This window comes from Alnus glutinosa, chromosome 4, assembly GCF_958979055.1.
Source record: "Alnus glutinosa chromosome 4, dhAlnGlut1.1, whole genome shotgun sequence".
In the NCBI taxonomy this organism is placed as follows: Eukaryota; Viridiplantae; Streptophyta; class Magnoliopsida; order Fagales; family Betulaceae; genus Alnus; species Alnus glutinosa.
The window spans coordinates 1,127,177-1,140,515 of NC_084889.1; the positions used below are offsets into that span (position 1 = coordinate 1,127,177).

Consider the following 13,339-nt stretch of genomic DNA (forward strand, 5'->3'; position numbering starts at 1 on the left):
ATAATATGATGTGGACATAGCATGATAAATTATCTTTAGGTAACTAGAGCAGGATAATTTAATTGAAGTCTGAAGGCATAAGTTGAACAATAAATCATCTTACATCAATATTGATCACATGGGATGCATGCACGTGTACAAACAATCATAAATTCATAATAACATGGCAATTTTCCTTCAACCCAGACTAAACGGAAATTCTGTCCATATTTAATCCACTGGCCTACCCCCGATACCAAGACCAGTTTTGTCCACCAGAACAAGCACAAGTGATTATATATGTTCCTCTAAGAAATCACTAGGAACTCGAAGATAAATCACAGTTAAAAAATTGACTCCCAAATTTTTGAAGCACTTTTTCCGCCTAAAAAATAATTTTAATAATAACACTTCCGCCCTTGTAACATATATATATATATATATATATATATATATATATATATATATATATATATATATATATATATATATATATATATATATATATATATATATATATATATATATATATATGTATAATACGATCAAGCGTATGCTGCAGTGACTGCCATAGGTTCAGCCACGGGACTTGCAGTAGTAATTTCATCGGTGCTCTTAGATTTGCTGTCTATGTTGACAAGAAAGTCATTGAAGCACTCATCCAAGGTTCGAAAAGTTTCATCAGGGTAGAGAGTTCCCACTTCAACATCTTGAGGGCCATCGATGGTGAAGTTAACTTGACAACCCTTTATGAATATATCATGCGTGAATGATGCAACAATGCTTTGAGGTATGCGATTCTCTGCAAAAAAAATAAAAAAAAAAAAAAAATAATACAAGAATGAAAATCATTGACAAAGTTGGCTAACAAATGGACCCGTTACGATCAGGACACGTGTTCCTTGTGTCTTGTTATGGGACGTACGTACGTACGTGTGACCAATTAATAAAAGCGTAAAACAAAAATGATGAAATTGTGAAAGAAATCAGACCTGCAGCTGCAGCAAGTAGGTCATTTTCAGAGACGGTAACTCGAGGGAGTGTTCTTCCAATCTTTTTCTCCCACAGAGATGCAAGCTCATTGATAGTATAAACATTGCCGGCAGGTCGAAAATGAACACACTTGTTAAGGGCCCGAATGTCATCAATGGTTTTAATTGTTAATTTTCCAATATCAGCGCCGGCAACAAAATAAGCTGTGCGCAATAGCAAACTCGTTATTTATAACACAAGGAACAAAAATTTGGATAAACAAAAAAGAACCATGCATCTTTTGTTGTCGTCGTGTTGTCAGTGTCATGGACATTCGGTGTGAGTCCCATTAATTGCTGAACTAACAGTAAACCGTCAAACTAACAGTCAAAATATATAGGAGATTTATTCTCTAAGAAATTGTTGGAGAAATTCACATTTTATTTTGAAGTCCTACGAGGATATATATATATATATACATCCACAGCGACGCAGATTTAAAACAAAATAACAAATGATTTTTTATTTAAAATACTCAAATAATGAACAAGTTTGTTGAAAAGCTATTTAAAATAACTCGCGAGTCATTTTCTCCGCACGTGCTAGTCCAATGATCTTAAGAGGGTCCAATATGGGGGAGGCCCAATAACGCCCCTCCCCATCATTTAGCTAGGAGGAAGCCTAATTAACAATAGTGACTAACCAAGCTAGCTCTTGGCAATCAAGAAATCCCACATCGGTCCAATACCTGAAAGAAAATGACCCATCGAAGAGAAAGATGCTGAGAAGTGACGAGTCAAGAGCGAACCGCCCGGTCAGGTGGCCACCTTCTTCAATAAGCCAAAGATGCCTCAATTAAAGGGCAAGACGACAGGACCACAACCTTTCTTTTCTTTTCTTTTCAAACAAAAAAACAAATTCTTTTTTATTTTAAAAAAGATAAAAGACGTTTTCAAATAGTTATCTTTGGTATCTCAATTATTTTCATTCGAAATAATCCAAACAGAAAGAAATTAAATTCCCTTTTAAAACCTTATCAGAAAGCCGGCCTCATAGAGAGCGGTCTCGATCTTGCCATCTATATTCACGGTTTTCTTCAGTTGAATAGTTTTAATAATTGCACTAAAATAACAAGCATACGACATTCAAATCAATTTCTTAGTAGAAGCTAGCAACGACTACATTGGATTTTAGTGTTCAATTCGATCGACAAAGAGACAACCTTTCCTACTTTCAACTTGTCTAGTGGCTAGTGAGAGCAATTGAAAGAAAAGAACGCACAGTCGTCTGGTGCCTCAAAGCTGGCTTCTACTAGTTGGAATTTATGCTATTCTACAGTCTTACTTTTGCACTTCATTTTCTAGGCCGGCTTTTGTAAAAAGAGAAAGGTAATGGTGGCCGGACTCAATGGAGATCATTGTGGATCCCGTGTAACGAGACTGTTTATAGGAATTGCTCGGTCCTTACTGATTCGAGCAGGTAGAATTTAAACTGTTCATATAGGCAATTTCAATGCACTTAATACCTAAATATAAAGGAATCATTTTATGATCGAGATTTTATTTTATTTTATCAAAACATTATATGTTGTTATGTCATTTAAATATTTTAAATGATGTGACATTTACCGTTAATTAAAATAAAATAAGATTTTAACTGGGAAATGGCTTCTCTTTACCTCAATTATAATGGGGAGGATCCTTGTCTATTCATAGTGGACTAATAATGAGAGATATGTGCAGGCAAATGTATCTCTCACCTTTGACGTTACCATCGCCGTAGATTTGGAACTGATCCAAAGGAGGGACAACCTCTGACGGGTGTGTGTTGTCGTAGTAAGGCCAAGAAGCAATAGAATTGCAGCAAATGTAAGTGTGTGGGACACCGTAATCCTCGATCAAGCGCCTGACTTTGCGCTTGGCTTTGTACATATCAAGCCCCGGCTCCACCGGATCAGCTCTGTCCACTTCGTGCCCAAACTCCGATGGAAGAAACCTCTGCAAAACATATTTGGCTTTATTTACCCAAATTGAGAAGAAGAAGAAAAATCTAATATTGATCTACTATAATATTAACAGGGAACCCCAAGATTTTCTCCGAGAAGGGCCTCTTCCCGCCGGTGAAAATCAAAAGAAAAGTGTAGAAAAAGGAGGACAAATTAAAGAGAACATACAGCAGAAAATTAATTCCGCTGTCTTGACAAAAGAATTTCTTTTTTCCATATTTAAAACTGTATTCAGCAATATTGGATCATGGGTATTATTTTTGGCACATATTATACGTAGTGGTATATATACCTTAATGGTACCAACAGATTTTATGGCCTCGATTAAGGTGAGTTGGTCCAGTATGTTTCCACCTCCCACGGCTGATATTACTATATCGATCTCATGCTCTTTTAGTATTTTCTCCATGAATTCTTTATCATTAATCAGTCCCTGAAAACATGTAAAAAAATTACAGATTATGATCTGTACATGTATGAGTATATATACGTGCATTAGCGGGTATATATGTATACATATGTTAAGGAGAAATTGGGATTTTTACATGCAAGATTGTGGCGCCTTTGTCTTGGAAAGCCCTGATGGTGCTCGCCTTAGAAGGGCTACCGCCAACGGGGCCTGGCCGGACGAGAATATAGGTGGGTCGGCCGGCGTCTAGGCTGGCTTCTGCGACGAACTGACCAATGAAACCTGTTGCTCCGGCTATAAGGACTCGGCCCTTGGCCGTTGAAACCGAGGTTGTGACAGTCATGCTTGCAATTAATGGCTTTTACGAAAGTCAAGCCTAGTATTTCTCGGTTGGCACCAAGAGACACAGAACAAAAGAGGGAGAGCCAGAGGGTGGCAACTGGGAAGGTATCTGTGCAATTGATCGATGTATAGAAGTATGTGTATGAATATTATATATAATGGTGGGGGGTGGGCCCATTGGGAATTTAATATGAAAGAAAAAACAATAATCAGATAATAATAATAATACGCTACAGGAATTCAATTAATGGGGTCTATGCTTTCACTTCAGCTACCCTTCCACAAAATCATCAGTTCAATCTTGATGTTTATGCTGTGGAAAACACCCGCGTGTTGACATTTAGCTCACACCCTCTTTATTTGCCTTTGAGTAGTAGCTAAGAAGGAAGAAACTCGTGCAACGGTGCAAGGAACTCTTCCAGACAGTCGGGTAAAAGTGTGAAAGGGATAATCCGAGCCCTACAGACAAGCACAGGCGATTACCCTCATTTATGTTACAAGGGCATCTTCACTAATAATAGTCAAATAATTATTAAAAAAGTACAATTTTTTATTTTAGTTATTTTTTTTTTATATTCTATCCAAAATCATAGCCACATGCTATGAGATTAAAAAGTCATAGATACAAATAAAATTCTTATAATAAAATATCATCTATGACTTTCATCTTCCAGTAGCTCATGTACAAAAATAGTTAAAAAGTAAATCTGCTTCGAGCAGACTAGATCTACGACAATGATAACCAAATATTCTAAAAAAAATTATTTAAACCGGCCGTGAGAAATACTATTCCATCTAAATATTATTTTGAAAAATAAACGCAGGGGTATCTTGAAAATTTTAATGGGATTTAACTGAAAATTCTAATGGAGAGTTGAAATTGAAAAAAATTGAAATGGATACCTTAAATTGACACTTTTTAAAGTTTATGTACCTTCTTTCAAAAGTGATGAAAGATCAAGGGTTATAAATGAAGTTTTCCCTATTATTTTTCAAAAATTTCTTTATTATTTTTCTAACATTTATATTTTTGAATGTTTATCTTTTCCTAACAGTCATATTTCTAAATATGTGTCTTATCCTAACGTTTATATTTTTGAATTTTTTTTCTAGTGGTCATATTTTTCAAAAAGTATCATATACTTTCAATATCAATAAACGTTAGGATAAGAAAGAGAAATAAAAGTTTGCTTTGAATATGAAAAATAATTTATATATATTAATTTTATTTTGTGAGTAAACATTACCAACAAAAATCACCATTTTGCCGAGGTTATTGGAGTGAGTTTTTTTTTTTTTAAAAAAAAAAAAAAAAAAAAAACTATTTTAATAAGCCTACTAAAAATGGTCGGCTGCCGTGATTGAGGCTCTACTTGCTATATGTCACCCAGGCAACAAGATTGTATTTGTGTGTATGGTCATGATCATTACTTGTGTTTTAGTTTTTGTTTTTATTTTTTAATTATTAATTTTTCGTTCTGAAAATTAATATATTAACAAACAATTTAATACACACAGATAGTTTTCAATGTTACCTTGAGACTTAAGTTCAAATAAAAAACAGGGCCGAATAAGCTCATCTGCACATGAATGATGAAAGTTTTCAATGTTACCTTAAGTTCAAATAAAAAACAGGGCCGAATAAGCTCATCTGCACATGAATGATGAAAGCCAAGTAATGACAGTGTCGGAGCAGTGAATACGGCGATGATTATGGGATAAAGCCTGTATTATATTGACAACTGCGTTAGTATAAATAGTTTTTATGTGCATGGGTAGTTTAATTGGCTGGAGACCACACATTAGAAAGCGAAGGTCATTAGTTCGAATCTCCTCTCCCTTTTTGTGCGGACATGTCAAACAAAAAAAAAAAAAAAAACTTCTATGTAGCAATTTATATTGATAACAATTAACTTCATTTGAAGGAAAAAAAAAAAAAATCCTAAATAATAGGCTACATTTCTTTTTGTGATTGCCCCCAAAATGTTTGCCATGGTCAAAAAAGGTAAGAATAAATTTTTTTAAAATGAAGAGAAGAAATGCAGAAATGAGACCTATTGCTCCATATCTGCCATGATCGAGTTTACGGTTTACCATAAAGAGAAGAATCAAAGCAGAGAAAGAGAGAGCCAAACCTCAAATGGTGTTGACGGCGTCGGTTGAGGCACAGATGCTGAGATAGTGAGATGTAGCAGCAGATCAAAAGTGAGCCAAACCTCTACTTTTGGGGGGATTTTATCGCCATGTCGCGCCTGCTGCCAACACTTCGCACGGAGCGCCGTAGAACTGCCCTAGAGTGGGTTGACAACCTAAATTATTTGGTTGCTGGTTATAGGATGCAGCATTGCAGTGCAGAAGTGAGGCGTCGACTAAGGCACAATGATTGAGAGTTTGAGACTTGAGGGTCGAGTGATCAGTGAAGTGTAGAAGAGAGGCAGAAACTTGAAAGGGTAAGTCTCGAAGAATCAGAGTAAAACCCTAAAAGGCTAACCGAGTATATTATAAATTTTTAAAAAACCCTAAAAGGCTAACCGAGTATATTATAAATTTTTAAAAAACCCTAAAAGGCTAACCGAGTATATTATAAATTTTTAATATATATATATATATATATATATATATGTGTGTGTGTGTGTACATACCCTGTTACCGATTATAATCGAGTATATATAAATGCTAAAGTCGGTAACCGATTTTGGGGTAGTCGGTTATTGGCCGAATTTACGCCCCTAAAAACTTGTGTGCAATCAAGTGAATCAATTATTTAATGATAAATGGAGTAGAGGATTGAAACTATAAATTAATTAATCAGATGAGTAAAAAGTTACATGTATTGATAGAGACTGATTAAACCAAAGTGGAATAAATACTATTAACCATCTTTATGAAGGATTACCGGACAATTATTAGTTTCATAATCAAGATAGTTAACGAGATATTTCACTGTCATTACCATAATAATTTAATTGAGTAATATTTCTAGCAGTAGGCGGGCTTAAGAATCATTGAAAATATTGGCTAGGAATACTATAATTTTTATTACAACTTAATGTGGTAGTTTATAATTAGTAAAATAATTATGAGTGTATGTATAACAAGTCAAACACTAACTACTAATTAAATTGACAAATAAAATTTTTATTTAATTATAAATCATAACGTCAGTTTGTAAAAAATAATATTAAAAAAAAAAAAAAAAAGTGTAGTATTTGGTACCTTAATAAAGAATTCATGTGATAAAGATGGATGAGCTTTGCCTGCGGGCAGTAAATGCTTGACCAATAGATGTAGCGACTCACATTTTGTTGGAAGGTTTATGCGTATGGTTAACACACGTAATTAATTAAGTAGGATCATCGTGACGACAGCTGGGGCCCCATCCCCTTATGGTCACAGCAAGGCATCATTATTCATGGGTCCCACCGTCCCATGAAATGACGAAACTATATATATATATATATATATAGTCCTTGATGATCAGGAAGCGAATATGAAACATTTAGGAAAATTACCTTTCCCTCTTTACTGAAACTAGCATATATAACCCGTGTCATGCGCGGATTTTTACGAATTAAAATTATGTTATGTGCTTATGTTTAAAAAGTAATAAATAATATACATAGTAATTTAAAAAAAGTTTTTAGCTATATTTAATTTCAGAAACAAAATAAAAATTTATGAATAAAAATAAAATTAGAAAGTAATAAATGATATACAAAGTAGTTTAAAAGCAAAAAACAAAATAGTACACTCGCATCATTGGAATAACTTGTATTCAATATGTACAAACTGGATAATCTGTATTAAAATGCTACATAAAATTTATCAAGTCTATAAACATGAAATTTGAAAACTTATAATAGAGAAATTGAAATATGTCAAGCATGAGCGTCTTCATTGTCGGAGGACTCAGACGATGGTACATTTATCTCGTCCTGACACTCCAAATCAATCATGTGGTGAAAATTAATAACTTCAGGCGTTTGATGCAAGTGTTGGTAGCGACTTAGTGATGTTGCGCTCTTAGGATCAGAAGCGAACGCATGAGCGAATCCCCTATTTGATATCCCATCTCGATGTACTTGAACACGTCGTCCCCTCCCACAACTGATGCTAGGAGTCCTCACCATGAAAAGACGCAAACGGAGGACTCCATATCTCTCGCGACACGCCCAGCGTACCAAGCTGAGTAAGCGTTTATTGGGATCTCGTTCATCTTTCTTAAGATGTTTGCCTATCATGCTGCAGTCCAAAATATAGATTAAAGGAACCCAAAAGAAAATATTGTTAACAATTAACATATTTCAACTAAAGAAAATCGCACACTCAGTGTAATCAAATAATGAATAATTAACAATTTATAAATCACCAAACATGAAGCAAAATATTATAAATATTATTTTCTTATTATTGAAATCACATGTATTGAATATTTACATGTACTAAATTTAATTCAAGAGAACAATTACATAATATTGTAATGTACAAAATAGTGTAAAACAAAAATAACTGGATAAAGATTAAAAAAACAAATAATTATCCATTTTATAAACTGATTTTTTTATTTATTATTTTATTTTATATTTTAAAAATAGCCATCGTCAAGCACACCCAATCCTCCTTTTATATATATATATATATATATATATATATATAGAGTAAGACTTTCATAATATTGGTTGTATATGCAATCTTTTAAATTTACAGATTTAATGTGCCAAATGTGAGTCATTTTCAATCTATCTAACAACACTTAATCCATATAAATTTAAACATGTAATAGTAGTTTAAATTGAAAAGAAATATAAAGAAAAAATGGCAAGAAGAAGACTTAGCTAGACACTGATTATTAAAATATTGATGGACAATAAACAGGAATCTATGATATTATTGTTGGTGTTATATCTATTATATTCCGGCCAATATGATTAAAACCCATATATATATATAAACATTCGAAAAAAAAAAAAGAAAAATACATTATAAAAAAACCAAATTTGCAGAAGAAGATACATACTTTATTTTGTCTCCCTCTCAAACTCACAAAATCCAAAAAGTCCTTCAACCTATATAGTACATAAAACTCAAGTTAAACATATACTATTATTTATTACTTAAGAAAATAATCAAAAGAATGCAATGGTGAAGAGTATAAGTATATAACAATTCAATTTATGAATTCAATATTGATGTAGCAAGATATATATATCAAGAACATACCTGTGTGTGTATTGCAATTTATTTGCAAAAGTAAGTCAAAGTATGCTATAAAACAAATTGAGGGAACTTTTTTTATTTTGAAGAAGGAGAATAGGATCAACTTCACGTGTCTTGCAAACTATTTTGAGAGAAGAATTAGATAGATCGCTTGTATTCAATACTTTTAAACATTAATTAAGAAGTCATTGTACATAATATGGTGATTTGACCAAAAAAAAAGATCAGGAGAAGAGAAAAATAGCACTTAAGCGTAAATTTGGAAATGCATGCTACAAATCAAAATAATTGAACTTAAGAATATAGTAACATTTTTTGCTATTTATTTCCATAAATATATATTTTTCCAGCATATTAAAGATGCCGTTTATTGTAATCCCAAAGAACAAAAGATTAAAAAAAGTTAATATCACTTTAGATGAAGATTTAATACAAATATCAAATAATGCAATATAGTACCACGCTATTTTACCCACTCCCCCAAATAGATGTTCCAGTAGAATAGGTACTCATCTAAAAAAAGAAAGAAAAAGAATAGGTACTCACTTCTTTTGAAGGCCTTATCTTTTCTTCTAACCTTCTACCTACGACAATGTTTAAAGAATATTTTAATGCCATATGATTGTAGTTCAAAACTTTACAATCTAGAGAGAGAGAGTACCTTTTGGTGACAAAGTCTGTCGTTGTTAGCTTGTAGCATAAAGGGACAAAAGTAATTTTGTATGGAGAGGAATTTTGTAAATGTAAAGCGTTGTGTTTATATGGACTCTGTTATATATGACAGTTATTTTAAAACCGAATTCGAATTCAAAGAATTTAAAATTTGAAGTTATTTAGTGGCCATGTGTCATAATATGAGATATGACAGTTATTTATAAACCGAATTCAGAAGATTTAAAACTTAACAGTTATTTAGTGGCCACTTGTGACAATATTATGCAATCTTCTTATATACATACATTATTATTATTATGAAACACTACGTTTTAGTTTTAGTTAGTTTGTAAGAAAAAATAACTAATGCATAAATGAGTTGGTTACCCATGTTTAACACAAAAATAGGGTTCAGTTTTTTTTTTTTTTTTTTTGAGAGAACAAATAGGGATTTAGTTTTTATTTAGCTTGCAAATAGAGATTGAGTTTACTATTACATTTTAACACGAACCTAAACTCACCGTTTAACTTAAAATGAATACTTGGCTGCATTTTAAGACGCCACTTGTCGCAATATTATGCATTCCTCTGAATGATTTGGTACCTTAAAAACCAAAGAAAAGCCCCAACTCATTAGTCCGATTTCACCGGACAGCTAAAACACAATATTCTCTGTCACACCACCTTCACCCTATTCAATCACTTTTTTTTTTTTTTGAACAGGAATAATCTTCTCATTAAGAAAGATGACTATTACAGTCTAGAGACAAAGAAGTCTCTAAAACAAGCAGAAGAAATGAACAAAGGCAAATTTTTAGTCCAGACATTACAAATACCATAAAATGAAGCCCTTCTAGCAAGGAGGTGTGCCACTTCATTGGCATCTCTAACACAGTGGCTCCATTTACAGACAGAAAAAGCACCGGCTCTTTGTTTGATTGCTTCCAGAAAATGCCCAATTTTATGGAGGGGATAATCTGAATCAGTAACTGCTTTAATGATTTGCAAAGAGTCACCCTCACTCACTACATTCACATAACCCAAATCACAACAGAACTCCAGGGCAAAAAGAGCAGCCATAGCTTCCGCACAGACCGATTCTGCCACAGTCCTAGTAACGCCACATTTAGCTGCAAGGACAAAACCATCAGCATCTCTAATGACACATCCCATACCAACTACAGCAGAACTAATATTCAGAGAAGCATCCCAATTAATCTTCACAAACCCAGCCACAGGGGGCTCCCAAAATGTACAAGACAGAGAACTAACATCACTGGAAGCTGAGGACAAAGGCTTCCTTAGATTATATTTTTTTTTAAATCTTCAAGCAGATGGGATGCTTCAAGACATACCTTCAGAGGAGGAAGAAACTGACCTTCAAAAATTAGCTTATTTCGTCTTAACCAAATCCTATGCAAGACAACCACAGCAAGACTCAAAAGATCAGCATTTAAAATTTTTATAATTAACCACTTCGTGAGACCCGAATCTCAAGCATAAGGCACAACATTTTCTTAAAATACTCACTTTGACCATTGAAAAATAAGATTTGCCCTTTATAATTATCAATTAAATAAAAAAAAATACTAATAAATTTAATTATTTAATTAATATTTTAATAAAGACAAATACCTCGAGCCTACATTTAGCTTTTTTGCACGTTGAGTTTGGTGTCGTCAGCTCAACGAACTAATGTCTTAAAGAGGTATATATATATATATACACATATAGCATTGGGATTTCTTCTTAATGCGATCTGGATCTCTAATTAGTATATGTTTTTGCTTTGCTTCTTGTGTCTATAGAATATATAAAATGCAACTTGCAATTATATATTAAGCTTCTTTTTTTTCTTTTTTCTTTTTTCCTATTGGATAATGAGAAAATCTGTTCCCGACTGCAGTCAAGGTCTTTTCTAGTTTTGTACATGTACTTATGTCGGACGTCAGTAATAATCAGCATGTGCAGTAATAATTTACGCCCATACATTATATTAATGCCACGTGTTTTTTTGTTTTTGTTTTTTTTATTTATAATTCTGCATGCCCATTGCCCCATGCCCCATGCCCCATGCCCCATGCCCCATGCATCATATTATTCTGAATAATTTTAGGCCTCCACCGAACCCGTGGTTCCTCTCATTTCAATTTTTTTTTTGGAAGCAATGATTTCTTATAAATTAATTTTATAGAGAATTGCTTGTCATATGACTCATATTGCATAAAAAAACATTATAAAGTACGTAATTGTTGACTGAATATGATATAGAGGTAATAACCAACGATAAATATATTAAATCAGATCCAACAACACTACATCGATCACTTACTTTTTATAGAGGTGTGATTCACCGGTGAAGGAAAATTGTCCTCCACTCACCCTTTTTCATGAAAAAATAATTTTTTATTATCAAAAAAATAACTTCTGATGGTCACATCAAAAGCTACTTTTTGATAATAAAAAAATAATTTTTTAATTAAAAATGTTGGTCGGGGGATGGAAAATCATTTTCGCTTTTTATCATACTCAATCATTTAACAAGTTGCTCGAGTTAATTCCGTATAATTATGCGGTTAATTGTACAGTCTAATTCAATCAACGGACACCTGCAAAACAAGTAGAAACAATCATCGACTTGCCGAAACTTATCAACATAAAGACTCTCTAATACTTAAGTTAGCAAAGAAAATAGCATGACGCTCAAAGGAGAGTTAAGGTCTAGGTCGTTTCCCCTCTATATATTCTATAATCATTAATGACAAGAGCTAAAATAAACAAAAAGAAAAATTGGATGTATCATTTTAGGTAAGACAAAGACTAAAGACTAAAGACTAAAGAGCCACGAGTTGCACCTAACCATGCATGCATGATGATTGAGTATTCAACTTGTCCAGATTTCAGCAGGGAGGTTTGGAACAAATTATTAGAGGGTCACGAGGATCTTTGGACGCCGAAGCGTCGAAAATTTACAAAAAAGGTAGAAGTCTTTTTCATCAACAACAAAAGGCCAATCATAACCCCAAAAATGCATGCGTGGAGATTTATGAGCATTGCCGTGAACTATTAGAAATGTGTTCTGGACCAAACATGTTCAATCTGGTCAGCAATACATGGATGATTGCTGTTCTAACTGGGTTTTGGATATACTTACAAGTTATAATCAATTTCTAAGTGGGTTTTGGATATACTTAATTACGTACAAGTTATAATCAAGTATTTTAGGATTCCATCTCTTTTATGGGATATGAGAACTCGTTTGGGTGTGTGATTTTTTGAAAAATTGTGAATACCGAGAGAATTTGTTTTTTGAAATTATGTTTTGATGGTTTAGAAATCCTGAGATAAAATTAAAAAAAAAATTATAAAATATGAGCAAAATTTGATATTTGAAAAAAATTTATCACCCAAACATACCCGAATTCGAAAGCATCCTAGGAGAAGGACCTTCAGAGATTCGGCAGCCATACAAGTGTCCCACTTTCTTGTAGAGTTCATTTATTTAATACATTTTTATTCTATACGTGATGGGGATTCAACCTGTGGAGGCTGCTGCGTGCTACATGGCTTACATGTCTCAGAATGTCTGCTTGTGTTAGGTGAATGTTGACATTTGAGTAATACTGAAAAGGAAGGTTTACGATTTCTTTGAGTCTTCTTAAAATTGATGTGGTTTTTAAGAATTATTAGATGTATGATAGATCATTATTAGATTTTAATTCATTGGTAATTTTAAAAGTCACTTCAATTTTATGAGGACT

The 13,339-nt window shown here is 33.1% G+C and overlaps 1 protein-coding gene across 1 annotated transcript; it reads right to left on the minus strand.

The window, feature by feature from the left end:
- Nucleotides 1-78: 78 nt before the first annotated feature.
- Nucleotides 79-3,850, minus strand: LOC133866636 (leucoanthocyanidin reductase-like). The gene is made up of 6 exons (XM_062303224.1): nt 3,502-3,850; nt 3,249-3,389; nt 2,711-2,948; nt 972-1,175; nt 492-781; nt 79-405 (listed from the first exon to the last, which is right to left on the minus strand). Exons 1-5 carry the CDS (start codon nt 3,706-3,708, stop codon nt 525-527), a joined length of 1,047 nt encoding a protein of 348 aa, XP_062159208.1. The 5' UTR covers nt 3,709-3,850; the 3' UTR covers nt 79-405; nt 492-524.
- Between the last annotated feature and the right edge of the window lie 9,489 nt (nt 3,851-13,339).

Bases quoted from the DNA above. Each gene is read 5' to 3' on its own strand.
- LOC133866636 (XM_062303224.1), bottom strand. From the start codon at position 3,708: ATGACTGTCACAACCTCGGTTTCAACGGCCAAGGGCCGAGTCCTTATA. The intron at 3,390-3,501 runs GTAAAAATCCCA...ACATGTTTTCAG, and splicing joins AAGGCGCCACAATCTTGCAT to GGACTGATTAATGATAAAGA. The intron at 782-971 runs GTCTGATTTCTT...TTTTTTTTGCAG, and splicing joins CCTACTTGCTGCAGCTGCAG to AGAATCGCATACCTCAAAGC.